At 41.7% G+C, this 15,625-nt stretch overlaps 1 protein-coding gene across 2 annotated transcripts in view; it reads right to left on the bottom strand.

Annotated features, from left to right (window-relative positions):
• Window positions 1-15,625, bottom strand: part of KREMEN1 (kringle containing transmembrane protein 1) — a 202,421-nt gene that overhangs the window by 108,458 nt on the left and 78,338 nt on the right. For both annotated transcript variants that reach the window (XM_068271634.1, XM_068271635.1), the window contains exon 2: window positions 14,920-15,082. In XM_068271634.1, the coding sequence (XP_068127735.1) occupies window positions 14,920-15,082 (163 nt within the window). The remainder of the gene's footprint in view (window positions 1-14,919; window positions 15,083-15,625) is intronic.

Below are 15,625 nucleotides of genomic sequence, written 5' to 3'. Positions count from 1 at the left end.
GTCACATAAACTGTAAAAATAGAAACATAAGGCTGTCACTTTAGATGACTGAAAAGGCTCGCCTGTCCCCCGCCCCCCACTGGGCTCGGTCCGGCCCTGTTGGCTCATGCATGGAGGGCATGCACATAAAATAAGGGGGTAGTCGGAAAGGGATATTTAACCACTTAACATTAAGATGGGTAGGTGGAGTTTTTTTTGTTGGTATTTGTATTTTGTTCTGTTTTTTCTCTTCCTTTCTTTCTTTATTTCTTTTTTACTATAATTAATTTGATCTGAGCCACTGGGGAAATATTTGATATGTTGTGGTGATGATGGGGTGGGGGAAGGGGGGAGGAGAGGAAAGAAAATCAAACTATGATGCAGACCTGAGACCCACGTATGATGGCTTCACAGCTGTCACATGGTCATATCTGGGTCACATACCGGCTGAGTTTGAAAAAAAAAAAAAAAAAAAAAAAAAAAAGATGACTGAAAAGGCTTTATTTGGCTGATTGATCTTGTGACTGTAGGCACTTTAACACCACATGGCCATAGATGGACAAAATAAAAACAACCAATGGAGTTGATTTGGGTATTTCATGGGGCGACCCCTCAGGGGTGAATATTGCTCATTAACTACTGTATACACAAGTATGATAATTTCTATACAACTAAAAATATATTACCGCCGGTAATTCTCTTTACTATGGAGAAAAATAAGTATTGAGTCAGGTTCAAAAGCTACGGGACATGTGGTATTTAGGGATGTGTGCATTTCTCACTGAACTGCGGTTCTCACTGAAACAGTTTCCTTATTATAACATGACATAAGATTATTGATTGCTGTACCAGTAATCACACTGTAAATTGCAAAGAACTGTGGAGGAAAAGCAGATAAATACACATTTAATTGTTTAACTGTCACACAGGCAGTCATGCATGACAGTTTATTGTGAAAACTCATTATGTAATGTAATGGTTCAATTTCAGCCATTTTTTTTCTGAAGGAGTTTTTTAAAGTTCCATCTCAGCCACTCTGATACCAGCATCCACACATGCACTAGGGTCATTATGGTACTTACCAATTAACCTGTCAATATAGATGTGAGGACCTGGTGACAGGGCTATATTAAGACATTGGTAAGCAAAACATTTTGAAAGTCCCATGGTAAAGTGGGTATGGCTATAGGCAAAAAGAATGCCGCCTCGGGGAAAAGAGAAAGCATGTGGTATGTCGTGCACCACAGCAAAAACGGGGCAAGGGCACAACACTGTGGGAAAGAGTCATAATAAACATACAGTATCTTAGAAGTATGTGGATCAAGGTTACGTGTGGTAGAGTCTGTGTTAATGTGCCACTCAATGACATACAGATAATGCTAAAAATAACAGATGTCAATGAGATGAAGATATTACCAACTAAAAATGTGTGGTTTTTAGAAGTGAAATACCTCACACTTGAATTCTGAAGTGAAATAAGGTGCGTGTTTGCATGTCTTTTACCTCACATAATTAGACCTACCTCTACCACATGATAAATGCAGTGCTGTGACAGAATTGTGATATCTGTCACATAACATGGAGCCTTTTCAGCTTGTTCTGTGTTCAGGGCCCCCATTTTTTGCTGAAATAAGTAAAAGTGATCTGACCAACAAATCCCCCCCCAGCTTCCATTTTTTTAAAAAAAGAAAAGAAAAAGTGCTCCAAACCCTGTACAATCCTTCATCTGCCGCACTCCCCTCAACATTGCCATTCCCCAACCTCTGGTTGAAAAAAAAAAGTAAAAATGCTCCAACCTACAGCCTCTATCTTTAAAAAAATTAAGTACAACTGCGGCAAACACCGATTCCCCCCCCCACCCCCCCATTTCTGGTTAAAAGTGCTCCGAGGCCCCTTCCCCCCCCCCCCCCCCCCCCAGCAGCCTCTAAAAGTAAAAGTGCGGTAACCTCCCCTACAGACACCCAACCTCTAAAAGTAAACGTACTCACACCCCCAGTCTCTAAAAGTGCTGACCCCTCCCCCAGCCTCTAAAAGTGCTCCTCCCCCCTCCCCCCAGCCTCTAAAGGTAAATGAGCGTTTTTTGTTTTTTTTATAAAATGGATACCTATAAATTTACTTTTCATAGGTTGCTACATAATCAAATACACCTTTCCTCCTCCTCAAAAAAAAAAATACATCTTCCAAAGACTATCCTAACTTATGGAAGACAATTAAAGACTATTACTTATTTGCTGCAGGTTTACCACTGAAATACCTCAAGTTTCACCTCACTCTATGCATTTACCTCATGTTTTACCTCATGTTCGGAAATGGAGAAAAATCTTTCAGAATAGATAAAAGAAGAGGAAAATACTTCATGTGGTATTTTACCTACAAAAAAATATTTACCTCACATAGCTACCAGAATTGAGCCCATTGCACCTTAAAGTGGGGACAGTCTATGCATTGAAAAAGGGGCCTGAACTAACGTTCTAACATTTACACTCTGTAGCTGCAAATGTTATTGTATTAGTAAGTCCATGCCTATCCGCCATCCATATAACTAACATGCTGTGCAAATGTTAGCGATGATGAAGATACACACAACTTTTAAGCAAACCTGAAGGGAAAATAGGCTTATGAGCTAATGAATTTTATGTGTAGTACAGCTAAGAAATAGAACATTAGTAGCAAAGAAAATAGTCTCATATTGTTTTCCAATGCATGAAGCGTTAAAAAAAACCTTCAGTTGTTATCTATGTAAAAGAGCTCCCAACTTGGGTGGAATACAGTCCTGTTTTCTGAAGCAATTAAATAGCCAATAAACAGTGAGAGACAGCTTGAGATAAGGTTTTACTGCATGAAAGTTCAAAGGGTCAAATTTCTGATTTGTTTAATAGCGTAAAAGACAGAGTGTAGGTTTACAATTGTAACTGTGACGGTATGATGCAATGTTAAAAAAAAAAGACAAAATGATTGAAAATAAAAATATGAGGCAATTTTCTTTACTACTAATGTTGTATTAACTATCCGTACTACACATACAATTGATTATATACTTTTTTACGCTTCAGGTTTGCTTTAAAACTATAAATAATATACATATTAAATACAATCCTTTAAATAATAATCACAAAAATATGTGACACAAAATAGTTCATTTGGGATTATGGTAAAAACAGTGCATATTGTCCATATGTGTTTAGTTTCATAACTTCAACTGCACTTACCAAACATGTATTTCTGTTCACACTGTAAGGTCTCTCCTAGCTGCAGTACTCAGGAGACTGTATGTTATTGGTGTTCACATTCAGCACAGGGCTATGGAAACTTAATGGCTTGTGATGTAATGTGCAGAGCGGAGTAAATCAAGTGGTATTAAAAACCTTTTATGTTCAGGGAAGCCAATGCAGGGATTTAGGAGGAGCGGACAAGTGATGAGAGGGAGCTTATTAGGGAATCAAGGGAACTACAGCAAAGCGTTCTGATAATGTTGTGTTGTTGTGTTACTTGGCATTACTTAGGATTAGAGGAGCAGTTTTGGTATATGTAGGATCACAGTAGTAGGCAACAAGAGGATAGATGCAGATGTATTAAATAAAATGTCACACTGAGGTACTTCTACATTATTTCCATGCAAAACTATTTTTACTACCTAAATAATTAGCTTCCGCCCTTACTATCAATAATGCTTGTTTGCAAGACTGAATTAGGGCCCTTCCACACTGAAAATCGCAAATGCGTTCGTTTCCTCACAATTAGCATTCCCAACTTGTAAAAAAAAAACAGGACATTTTTTCAAATGGGAGATTGCATAGCATAGTAAATCACAGAGCACTGCGTTTGCTATGCGATTTGCATGCACTCCTATGTAGCCTGAACGCAAACACAGGAAAAATGCAGCAGACACTATGCTTGATATTGGGGGAAAATTGCACTACTCTGAACAGTACAGCATGATTACTATGTAAAGGACGGTGCTCTCGCGATCAGAATAGTTTGGATTCCCTAATTGAGTGGATCAATTAAAATCAGTCTTTTTTTCAATCTGGTAGGATTTGATCAAAAATATGATAGTTCACTAAAAACACACTGTTAATGGCCCCTTTAGATTATAAGGTTTAAAGTGAGTGTGTCGTAAGGTAACAACTGACAGGAAGAACACTCAGAATATTTGTCTGGTGAATATTCTTTCCCCAATGTGGCAAGAGGTCAAATATGAACTAAAGTTGTTTAGCAAACCTATTAGCTCTACAGGGAAGATTATGTCATTTATATATCTATTTACTACTGCTACTAATGTGTTCTAATTAGGACATATGTCTCCTGTACAACACGCTTTCTTTGTGAAGATATTCATCCTCTTTGCTATTCCAATGGAGCTTATGTTTTATATTATGCTTTATTATGTGTGCTTTCTTTTGTTTCAATAAAAAGAGATGATTGATAAAAAAAAATAAAAATAAACTGAAGATACTCAACTCTAAGTGCATTCCTTTTAATGAAATTTTAATAGATACCACCAATTACTTATCTTATAAAACTTTTTTTTTTTTACTAAAGGTTTATCTTATAAAACTTTTGTAACAGCATATATTAGATATGTACCACTTCCATAGTGGGTCATCACAACATGAACCCTCATGGGATACCTTATCGATGAGGTGCTGCCCCCTCCGCACACAACCAATTTTGCATCGGTTTCATCACAGGCTCAGATAGGAGGCTTTATGTGCAACACTTAAATATATACTGTATACTATAATACTACTGGAACTTATCCCCTCATATTTGCAACCAGAACACACAACAGAAAATACACTGTACCAAACTACCAAGCATTGTATTGTGCATATATAGTGTTGATTTTTACCAATGTTAGTCAGGTACTATGGGCTCGATTAACTAATTGGTGCTAACCTAGTTAGCACGCCTAAAGGGTTTGGGCGTGCTAATTAGGGTGGTAAGCACTTAGCACGGCCAGAAATCGCGCACTGTGCGGTGCGCCGAAAACGGTGCGTGGTGCGACGTTGACGTTGCACCGTTCGCACGCTAATTCACCTTCGCGTGAAACGTGGCAACTGGTGGCCTGTAAACGTTGCAACCGGTGCACCCAAAATGGTGCATTGGGTGCACCCTAAACGTCGCATCGTTTTCGGCGCACTGCACAGAGCGCGCAAAAACTCTTACCGTGCGCACAGGCACTTTAGGCATGCTGAAGGGCTTTTCACAAGCGTGCTAACACTTAGCACTGCTTTGTGAATCAAGCCCTATGTATTTTCAGTGTTTTTATTACAATTGCAGTTTTTCAAGTCACGTCTTTTCATTCGAAGGATGTGTGACACTGTGGCATGAGGATCAGTGATGCTTGCTTGTGTTCCTGTAATATATAAAGCCTATTGAAAGGATTCAAATGACTTGTGCCACATTCATACAGGGGTTGCTACACATAACCTGTCGGTCTATGCATGGACCGGTGGTAAAACAGCCGAGTGCAGGCAGAGCACAGCAATTTTACCAGGTCTATGGAAGTTACTTAGTGCATGTACAATTAGGGCAACTTGCATTACCTGGATGACATGCACGTTACTATGCTAATGCGGATTGTGCTTATTTCTCATCATTTAAAGAGGAACTCCAGCGAAAAAAAGTAATAAAAAAGTGCTTCATTTTTACAATAACTATGTATAAATAAATTACCGGTACTCAGTGTATGCCCATTGTAAAATCTTCCCTCTCCCTGATTTACATTCTGACATCACATGGTGACATTTTTACTCCTGGCAGGTGATGTCAATGTAAGGAGATGCTGTTTGCTTTTTTGGCAGTTGGAAACAGCTGTAAACAGCTGTTACTTCCTACAATGCATCAAGGCTCTCACAGTGTGATGTCAGAACCATGGTCCTGACATCACACTGTGGGAGGGGTTTCACCACAATATCAGCCATACAGAGCTCCCTGATGCTCTATTTGTGAAAAGGAAAAGATTTCTCGTGGGAAAGGGGGTATCAGCTACTGATTGGGATGAAGTTTAACTCTTGGTTATGGTTTCTCTTTAGCCAAGTACCAGTAAAAGTGCTGCATGCACACTGCAATTTTACCCCTGGGTCATGCATTGACTCCCTAATTTGATGTCCTTTAATGTTCTTTCCATAATTTAGCCTACAAACTACATATCAATAACTGTTTGGACTCTTTATCATCAATGAATTGATTTACTTGTTAGGAAAAATGAAAGAAAATTCAGAATGAATCAAACGGCCTTATGGAGATTTGGTAACATCTGTCCAGCTGGTCATTTGAAAACCACTCGAAGCTGGTGACAAAATAAGTGTGTTGTGCGGGTTCATTAGTGATTCAGGCCTGCAGTGCTCTGCTGCTCCCCACCTGTTTCCAGTATCCGCTATACAGAAGGAAGCAGTTCCAGTGAAATATTTTACAATTACCAGCATTCGCTGTGTGTGTGTTGGCCCTGTCACAATTGTTTTACCATCTGTTGGTGCAGTTGGGAATTTGAAACCCAAATTTGTGTTCTGCAGCCCTGCCACATTGATTGCTTTCCAGCTTGTAAATATTGTGCTGTTGTTGTTCCTAAAATAAACCGTTTTACATTTATAAACACAGACATGTATACTTTTATGTAAATCCTAGCAGACATGAGCATTCTACATCTGGCCTTTGTGCTGCATTGCGCTGGGCCTGTCTACAACGACTTTCATCATTCTGTCTGCTGCGCTACTGTGGTGGTGCGCCTAGCAATCTCGCCTGGGTGCTTTCTGCTTTCTATTACACATGCTATTCCTTTTACTATATTGTCCTAGCAGTAGGTATTTCTTAATTTTCACATATTTCACCCCTCCACCCTCACTCTTTTATTACAAAAAGTGTGATAAACAAAAAAGGCAGTCAAATAAAAAAAAGCCTATACTGTAACCGCCTTAGAAGTAATCCTAACCAGGTAAGGTATATACACTGCAATGAGTTTATGCATCTCTAGTGTACACTCCTGCATTCTTAATGGAAGCTATAACAGTGATGGCTGTTTTATACTATATGCAATTTGTGGTGTTTTAAGATCCATTTCCGATCTGTAGAATGAAGGAAATCGTGGAAACTGTTTCATACCATTGCAAACTGATTTTGCCTTATCGTAAACGTCCTGCATGCTGCATTTTTTCATTGTTTTTGCATGCGTTCCTAGAATCCACAATGAATCACAACTGCAGAAAATTGCAGAAAAACCACAGCGGAAATCGCAAAGAAATCGTATTGTGTTGCCAATTGTGTTTTGCAGTATAATCCAGCTCTACCTGCCAGGAAGGAAATGATGAAAGGGGTGATCAGTTTAAACACAGCATCTGCGGCATGATTTTAGAAGTGTGCTGCCACTGCTGATATAAGTGACTTGCTGCTTTAAGTCAAAAGTCACTGTCAAAGATTGAAATTTAACTTCCTGCTATGTGCAGATTTAGGCTCAGTTCACATTGAAATGCAAAACTGACATTTTTTGACTGTTTTGCCAAATCACAACAGATCACAAAAACTAACAATGGAAATGTTGACAGTCAAATGTTATTAATCACTTCACCTCCAAGGGTTTTCCCTTTAAAGGAAACATCAGGCTAAAAACGTAAAATCAGCTTTATTCACCTGGGTCTTTCTCCAGCCCCTTGCAGCGGACTGTCCCATGCTGATCGCCCCCTGTCCGCCACCGTCCCGGGCTCCCCGCATGCTGTTCAGACCGACCTCGAGGTCATCCTTACTAAACCTGCGTGAAGCGCCACTGTCAATCATGGCCACTTTGTCCGGGCGTACTGTGCAGGCGCAGAACTACTGCGCCTGCGCAGTACGCTGCGGACAACGTGGCCATGATTGACAGCGGCACTTCACGCAGGCGCAGTAAGGACGACCTGGAGGTCAGCATGAACAGCATGCGGGGAGCCCGGGACGGTGGCGGACAGCGGAGCGATCAGCATGGGACAGTTGGCTGCAAGGGGCTGGAGAAAGCCCCAGGTGAGTAAAGCTGATTTTATGTTTTTTAGCCTGATGTTACCTTTAAAAACCAGAGCAATTTTCACCTGTCCATTAATTCGCCTATAGCTTTATTACTACTTATCACAACAAAACAATCCATATCTTGTTTTTTTCACCACCTTTCTTTGAGTGGTACTTTTTTTCTAAGAACTATTTTATTGCAACTGTATTTAGTGGGAATAATAAGAAAAAACATGAGAAAAAAAATCATTATTTCTCAGTTTTCACCCATCATAGTTTTACTGTGGATGAAACCCACACATTTTGTTTGCCCAATTGTTCTGGGTTTTGCAACATTTAAAATATTTCCCTACTACAATGTATGGTGCCACAAATGTATTTATACTTATATAATGGTGCTTTTTTCAGTGTTGCGTCCATCACTAATTTCATGCCCATAAATTACAGAGACTCTGAAGCGAGTCTAAATTCACTTTTTTTAACTTGTAGCCAGAAGCAGAACTATAAGCCCTGCTAAACCGCCACTATCCCACAGCAAAACAAGGGTTTTATACCCTCCAAATCCCCTCTCCTAACTCCGGGGAATGCTTCCTGATGAAGCAGAGCTTATGGCTGTAGCTCTGCCTCTAAGCGCGTCAACCCCTGCTGATCGCTGCCTCTCTCCGCCCCTCCCAATCTTCCTTCAAAGAGAGGGGCGGGGGAGATGTGGAGATGCACGCGGCGATTGACGCGCATGGAGGCAGAGCTGCAGCTGAAAGCTTTGCCTCCCGGGGCAGCAAAATCCACGACCAAGAAAGTTGTGTATTTTGCAGGGAGGATTTGGGGGGTATAAATGCCTCGTTTTGCTGCAGGATAGCGGTGGTTTAGCATGGCTTATAGTTCTGCTTCTGGCTACAAGTTAAAAAAGTGAATTTAGACTCTCTTCAGAGTCTCTTTAAAAAATATTTAAAAAGTTCAGTCCCTAAGGTAATTTATGTATTTTTTTATTAGGTACTATTTATGTATTTTTTCTCACTATCATTTTTTTTAATGCAAAAAATTTATTTGGGCACTATGGGAGGGAATGACTTAATTTTAAATGTAAGTGTGGGTCTTTTTATTAAAATAAATGTATGTAGGTGTAATTTTACTATTTGGCCACTAGATGTCCTTCTGCATTATTTCCTATTAGTGTACTATAAGTAGGCTATACAGGAAGTAATGCAGGGATGTGTTACTCCGGAAGATACGATGCAGGCATCTCATTGATGCCGGTGCTCACTGACACAGGGACTTAGATTAATGAATGGGAACTGAGTTCCCATTCATTCCTCTCCCATCTAATAATCAGCGGTGAGAATGAGCCTGGGAGCGAGCAGGAGTGTGCGGTGGTAAGGGATGAGTATCTACGTCCCTGCAAGGTAAAGTGGTGTTTTGCAGGGACACAGATACTCGTCCCGGGGGAGGGGAAGTGGTTAATAATATATAAGTAACCACAATGCAAAAATCTGGCCTGCATGATTTCTCAGGACAGTGGATGCATTTCCCACAGAAGTCTATAGTGGAAACTAGGGATGAGTGAACAAAATGTGAAAGTTTGATCCATGCCTGTTTCTAGGGGCAGACAGGCTGGTGCTTCGCCCGGTGCACAGTGGCAGAGGGGGGCGCATGCAGAAGGAAGCATTTACATTAAATCACCTGCTGGGATCCATGCACCACAATTACTTTTTGAAGCTTTAAATCACGGCTCTAGGGGGCACTGTTACCAGTGAGAGAGACAAAATAAATGTGGTGCATTGTGCACACTCTTTATGCGCCCCCACAGCCACTGTGCATCCGGGAGAGGTTTCTCAGGCTACCAAGATGGGAGGGGGTGTTTCTGCCTGCACCAATGGGGGGCTACCTAAAAGGGGAGCTCTTGCTCTCTGCCTAACTGAACTATGTGGGGCTCTCTGGCTTCCTAAACAATGGGGGGCTCTCTGCCCCCTAAATAGGGGCTCTCTGACAATGTACAGGGGTGCTCGCTACCTACAGGATGGGCTCCCTGGCGACATTGTGGGCTTCCTGACTACCTACAAGGGGGGCTCTCTGGCTAGCTGTACTGGGGGCCGCATCTGACTAATGCAGGTGCTCCTCTGGCTACCTATACAGAATTGGGGAGGGGGGGCTACGTCTGGCTAACTAATACTAGCGGCCTCTTGCTAGCTATATTGGGGGCTACCTAATACTGGAAGGCTCCTCTAGCTACTGCATCGCAATAGTGTGCCTGATTCTACTGGGGGCGCAATTTATACACCCTTGCCCTGGGAGCGCTATGGCCTAGAAAATGTCCTGGTTCGATCTTGCAGCGAATTGGGCCTTTCCCGCTTACCAATCCCTCCCGTGAGACAGGCCTATAGATTTGTCATTTCTCGCCTATCACGATCAAAACTTGGGGGTGGTACAGTGCAAAAATTTCGGCCAGAAAGCATGGAACGGGTGTCTGCTCAGCTAACCATTTGCTCCTAGGATGCACAACAAGCCTTAGCAGCCAATGAAAAGAGATCATACTAAAGGCGGATAAAAAGGGAGGTGGTTAAGCATGCTTTTCAAAAAGTACCAATCCTTAATCATGCTACTTTTTCTATTGAATTGATCATAATGGTAGTATGGTTTATGCTAGGCCAGCTTTACCATGTAGTGTGGTTCATGGTCTAGAGGTTAAGACAGATACCTACTAGCTACTACACACTGCATCCTGCGTTCAAATCCCAGCTATGGTATATAAGCATGCTTTTCAAAAAGTACCGATCCTTAATCATACTACTTTTTCTATTGCATTGATCATAATGGTAGTATGGTTTATGCTAGGATAGCTTTACCATGTAGTGTGGTTCATGGTCTAGAGGTTAAGACAGATACCTACTAGCTACTACACACTGTGTCCTGGGTTCAAATCCCAGCTATGGTATATAAGCATGCTTTTCAAAAAGTACCGATCCTTAATCATACTACTTTTTCTATTGCATTGATCATAATGGTAGTATGGTTTATGCTAGGATAGCTTTACCATGTAGTGTGGTTCATGGACTAGAGGTTAAGACAGATACCTACTAGCTACTACACACTGTGTCCTGGGTTCAAATCCCAGCTATGGTATATAAGCATGCTTTTCAAAAAGTACCGATCCTTAATCATACTACTTTTTCTATTGCATTGATCATAATGGTAGTATGGTTTATGCTAGGATAGCTTTACCATGTAGTGTGGTTCATGGTCTAGAGGTTAAGACAGATACCTACTACACACTGTATCCTGGGTTCAAATCCCAGCTATGGTATATAAGCTGTTTTGAAAATCTGCAATTCCCTACTGGATGATATAAGAGGATGGATGGAGGAGGAGGAGGAAGGATGGATGGAAGAGAGAGAGAGAGAGAGAGAGAGAGAGAGTTTAAAATTATCTGACGGAATTCCGTGTATCTCGGAATTCCGCGGAACGGCTCAGGAATTCCCTCGGAATGAAACGGTAGCGGAATTTCGGTACTGGCGGTATGCGGAATTACCACGGAATCGGAAATTGGCTATTCCGACCATGCCTGCTTATGATTGTAATTTATAGGGTGTATTGTGTACATAGGTTAGAACTGTGTTTGCTTAGTGACAAATTACAGCAAGGCACCTGCGGTCCTCCAGCTTATTTGCTAGCATTGCACCTAGTACTATGAGAAGAACTGTCAACTCTAGGATTCATTCAGTACATATTTACAAAGGTTAGAACTTTGTGTGCTTAGTGACAAATTATAGGAAGGTACCTGCAGTCCTCCAGCTTGTTTGCAAGATGTGCACTGCACCTAGTACTGTGAGAATGTCAGCTATTGCATTCCTTAACCCTCCTGGCGGTTTGCAAAAAAATCGCCAGGGGGCAGCAAATCTTTTTTTTTAATTTTTTTTTTTTTTCATGTAGCGAGACAAAGTCTCTCTACATGATAGCCGCTGCTCAGCGGCATCCCCCCAGCCCCTCCGATCGCCGCCGGTGATCGGAGATCCGGAGATCCCGTTCAAAGAACGGGATCTCCCGGAGGGCTTCCCCCGTCGCCATGGCGACGGGGCGGGATGACGTCACCGACGTCATCGACGTCGTGACGTCAAAGGGGATTCCGATCCACCCCATAGAGCTGCCTGGCACTGATTGGCCAGGCAGCGCACGGGGTCTGGGGGGGGGGGCGGCTGCGGCGCGATGGATAGCGGCGGATCGGCGGGTAGCGGCGGCGATCGGGCACTGCACGCAGCTAGCAAAGTGCTAGCTGCGTGCAGCAAAAAAAAAATTATGCAAATCGGCCCAGCGGGGCCTGAGCGGTGCCTTCCGGCGGCTTACCCCGAGCTCAGCTCGGGCTTACCGCCAGGAAGGTTAAGTGCTGCAAAGCTAAGTAACTTAAAAGTGTGTTTACAAATTGGTTAGGCACTGTACTACTGCAGGGTCACATTGTCCCTTAGCTAGCAGTATTGTTCTACCAACATAGAAATAGTAATTCCTAGGAGTTATTGGGCTTGATTCACTAACCGGCGCTAAGTGTTAGCGCCGGATTAAAAAAGAGTTTTCCAGCACTAAGCTGGTTAGTGTGCCTTATCTGAGGTTAGTGTGCCTTATCTGATCTTAGTGCCCCTTAAGTATCTTTGTGCACACTAAATAGCTTTGTGCACACTAAAAGATGCACAAAGCTACATCGCACACTGCAGATAAGGCACACTAACCTCAGATAAGGCACACTAACTCAGATAAGGCACACTAACCTCAGATAAGGCACACTACACCTCAGATAAGGTTAGCACTGTAGTTTGTGCCCACTAAGTGATAAGGCACACTAACCGGCTTAGCGCCGGTTAGTGAATCAAGCCCTTTGTATACTACGTTAGTACATATTCACTTAATGTACAAGTTCAACATTGCATAATCTGTCCACATACTAGTGGAAGCAGCTTTGGTAGTCACATGGCCACCAGTTTTTTTGGGCTCTTTATTTTGATGACAGCTGCAGGAATCCCAATTTCAAATTTCCCAGATTCAGAAACCATAATCCTTCCCTGTGCTGACAGAAATATCAACAAGAGTGCGCACATCATTCTATTACGCAGACAGGTATTCTGGACCACATACCAGGCTACTGACAGACCGCAGTCCAAAAGCTATAGTAGAACATATGAGTGAAATAACTCCATTTCTCTGTCTGCACAAGTTCATGCTGTCACATAATGCTGTAGTCAGTATGAGGAGCCAAGACGTGGTCTAAAAATATCGCTTTTTCCTGCTGCTCAGTTGGCAGCTTTGTGTTTGCCAATCACATTTGCCAGCACTGCAGGCACAAACGCAGCCATTACAGCAAATAATCCTGGCGATGTCTAGGAAGGAACTAGGCTTCATGATAAAACAGTAGCACTAGTAGCATTATTCTCTTTTATTATTCATCTCACTGGCACAAAAACTGTGAGAGAAGGTCTGCCATACAGCAAACTGTCTCAATGGACTTCAGCCCTGATCATTGCAGCAAGCAGTTCTCATTTGGTATTTGGAAATCAATCAGTCCTGCTTGACAATAGACGCGGCGAGCTTGCACAATGATCATGAAACAAAAAGGACATTGGGAAGTGAAGGAAAAATGGCAGACGCTCATAGAGAGTGTTGTCTGCTTTATACAGGGGTTACAGATGGTTGCAGCACACACACACATTATAAGTATAACAAATGAGAAAACCACCCAGACCATTGCTTGTAATTTCAAATGTATATTACAGAGCCATAAAGAATGCCAGACAAAGGCCTCAATTCACTAAGCGTTATCAAACACTTTACCGAACGTTTGATAATTTACCTCATGGGTAAAATCTCATTTTGAATTCACTAAGGTGTTATAGATCTATTGAACCTTTTATCAATAAAACATTAGATAAATATATAACACCTTAGTGAATTCAAAATGAGATTTTACCCATGAGGTAAATTATCAAACGTTCGGTAAAGTGTTTGATAACGCTTAGTGAATTGAGGCCAAAATGTAAAAAAAGGATGTTAACCCATATAAGCCTAAAGATAAATCTGCTTAGCTTCTACACAGCCCCAGTTGAATCCATCCTTTGCTCCTCCCTTATTGTATGGTATGCACGGTGCGACCGCCAGCGACAAATACAAACTCTACAGCTAAACTATTCGCGCGATCAATAAAACCTTTGGGCATGCTAACTGCTTAGCACCGTAATTAGCACGACCAAAGCTTTTAGGCGTGCTAACTGAGTTAGCACCCTTTTGTGAATCGAGCCCAAAGTGTTATTGATGGCCTTTTTCTATAGGAGAGGTAAGCCCAACACTACCACTCATTTTTAAGCTATTTTTAAGTGTTTTATTTTATCAGGTGCTTTCATAGTTCTTCTTGTACCCTTTATGACATCTCGTTGGGAGGATGTAGCAGTTAGGATTGTGACCATCCAGTTCCTGTATTACAGTACCTGGAAAACCTGAGCGGGGGCAGATATCTCCCCGCAGGCTATGATGGTGGATGCAATTTATGCAACCTTCCTTTGTGAGTATACATTTTAATTATCTATCCTAATTCAGTTATCCAACTTACTGCACCACTTGGCTCCTGTTTTTTCTTCCGTTTCCCAGTTGTTTCAGGAGATCTTGGAAGCACCGGGTAACACTATTTCTTAATCCATATTGTATTTATGCCATTTGTTACACAACGAATAAGGAGACTGGAATGAGATGGACTCCTTGGAGCAGCACGTTTCATAGAAGGTCACCTTCCAATGAAATAATTTATGTGTAACACAGATGAGGCATTCAGTGGACCATTGTACTAACTATACCCATAACCATAATGTGCACTCAACCGTTGCACAGCTCTGATAGGGTTCATTATGCATGATAGCAACACAGGCAATTATTGCCGATATTATTACATTACTAAGACAATATTTTATATATTTGTCAGACAGCAATATACATTCATACCTGCAATAGTTGTGATCTCCCAAACCTCCTTCTCCATTTGGGTATTTCAAAGTGTTGTACGGATGCTGAAAAGTCTCGTTCCAGAAAAGGCACGGCTTCCCACAGTCCAATGATGTTTGGTTCTGTGTTCCTCGGTAATCAGCCCCATTCACAGTGTAGCATTCTAATGGATAAACAGCAACAATGATGTTAGTGGTGCAATCTGTTAGCACAAAGCTGCTCTAAAAACTAAAGTTGGTTATGCACATTTTGTAGCAATCTGATTATTCCATCAACGCATTGGATCAACAAATCATCAGTAGCATTGGGAATGAATATACTGTAAGGCCATAGTGAGAGCATGGAAAGCAGGCCTCTTGGTAATTTGGTGGTGGGACAGTTCAGGGAGTGTTACTTCATAACTTTAGGTATGAGTGTGTATGCATATTAATGTATACATAGGTATGTTTTGTGGATATGTTATATGCATATACATTCATGCTAGTCTTATATTACTTGATATTTGAGTGGTAATATGGGGATATAGATTTGTAGGAGGCTATATAATGACATGTGTCCCTTCCTTTTGATGCTGCTGTGTTTTTTATCTCTTACAGATGCTGGGCGGTCCTAGGAGCTGTGAGGAGAATTGGGTTGCTGAGCAGAGGTGAGGGGTCTCTCTCAGTTGATTGGCAGCTGTCTGTTGGAGCCAACTTATGCTGGCCAA

The sequence above is a fragment of the Hyperolius riggenbachi genome, chromosome 1 (assembly GCF_040937935.1).
Source record: "Hyperolius riggenbachi isolate aHypRig1 chromosome 1, aHypRig1.pri, whole genome shotgun sequence".
In the NCBI taxonomy this organism is placed as follows: Eukaryota; Metazoa; Chordata; class Amphibia; order Anura; family Hyperoliidae; genus Hyperolius; species Hyperolius riggenbachi.
This window is presented reverse-complemented; position numbering and strand designations above follow the sequence as displayed.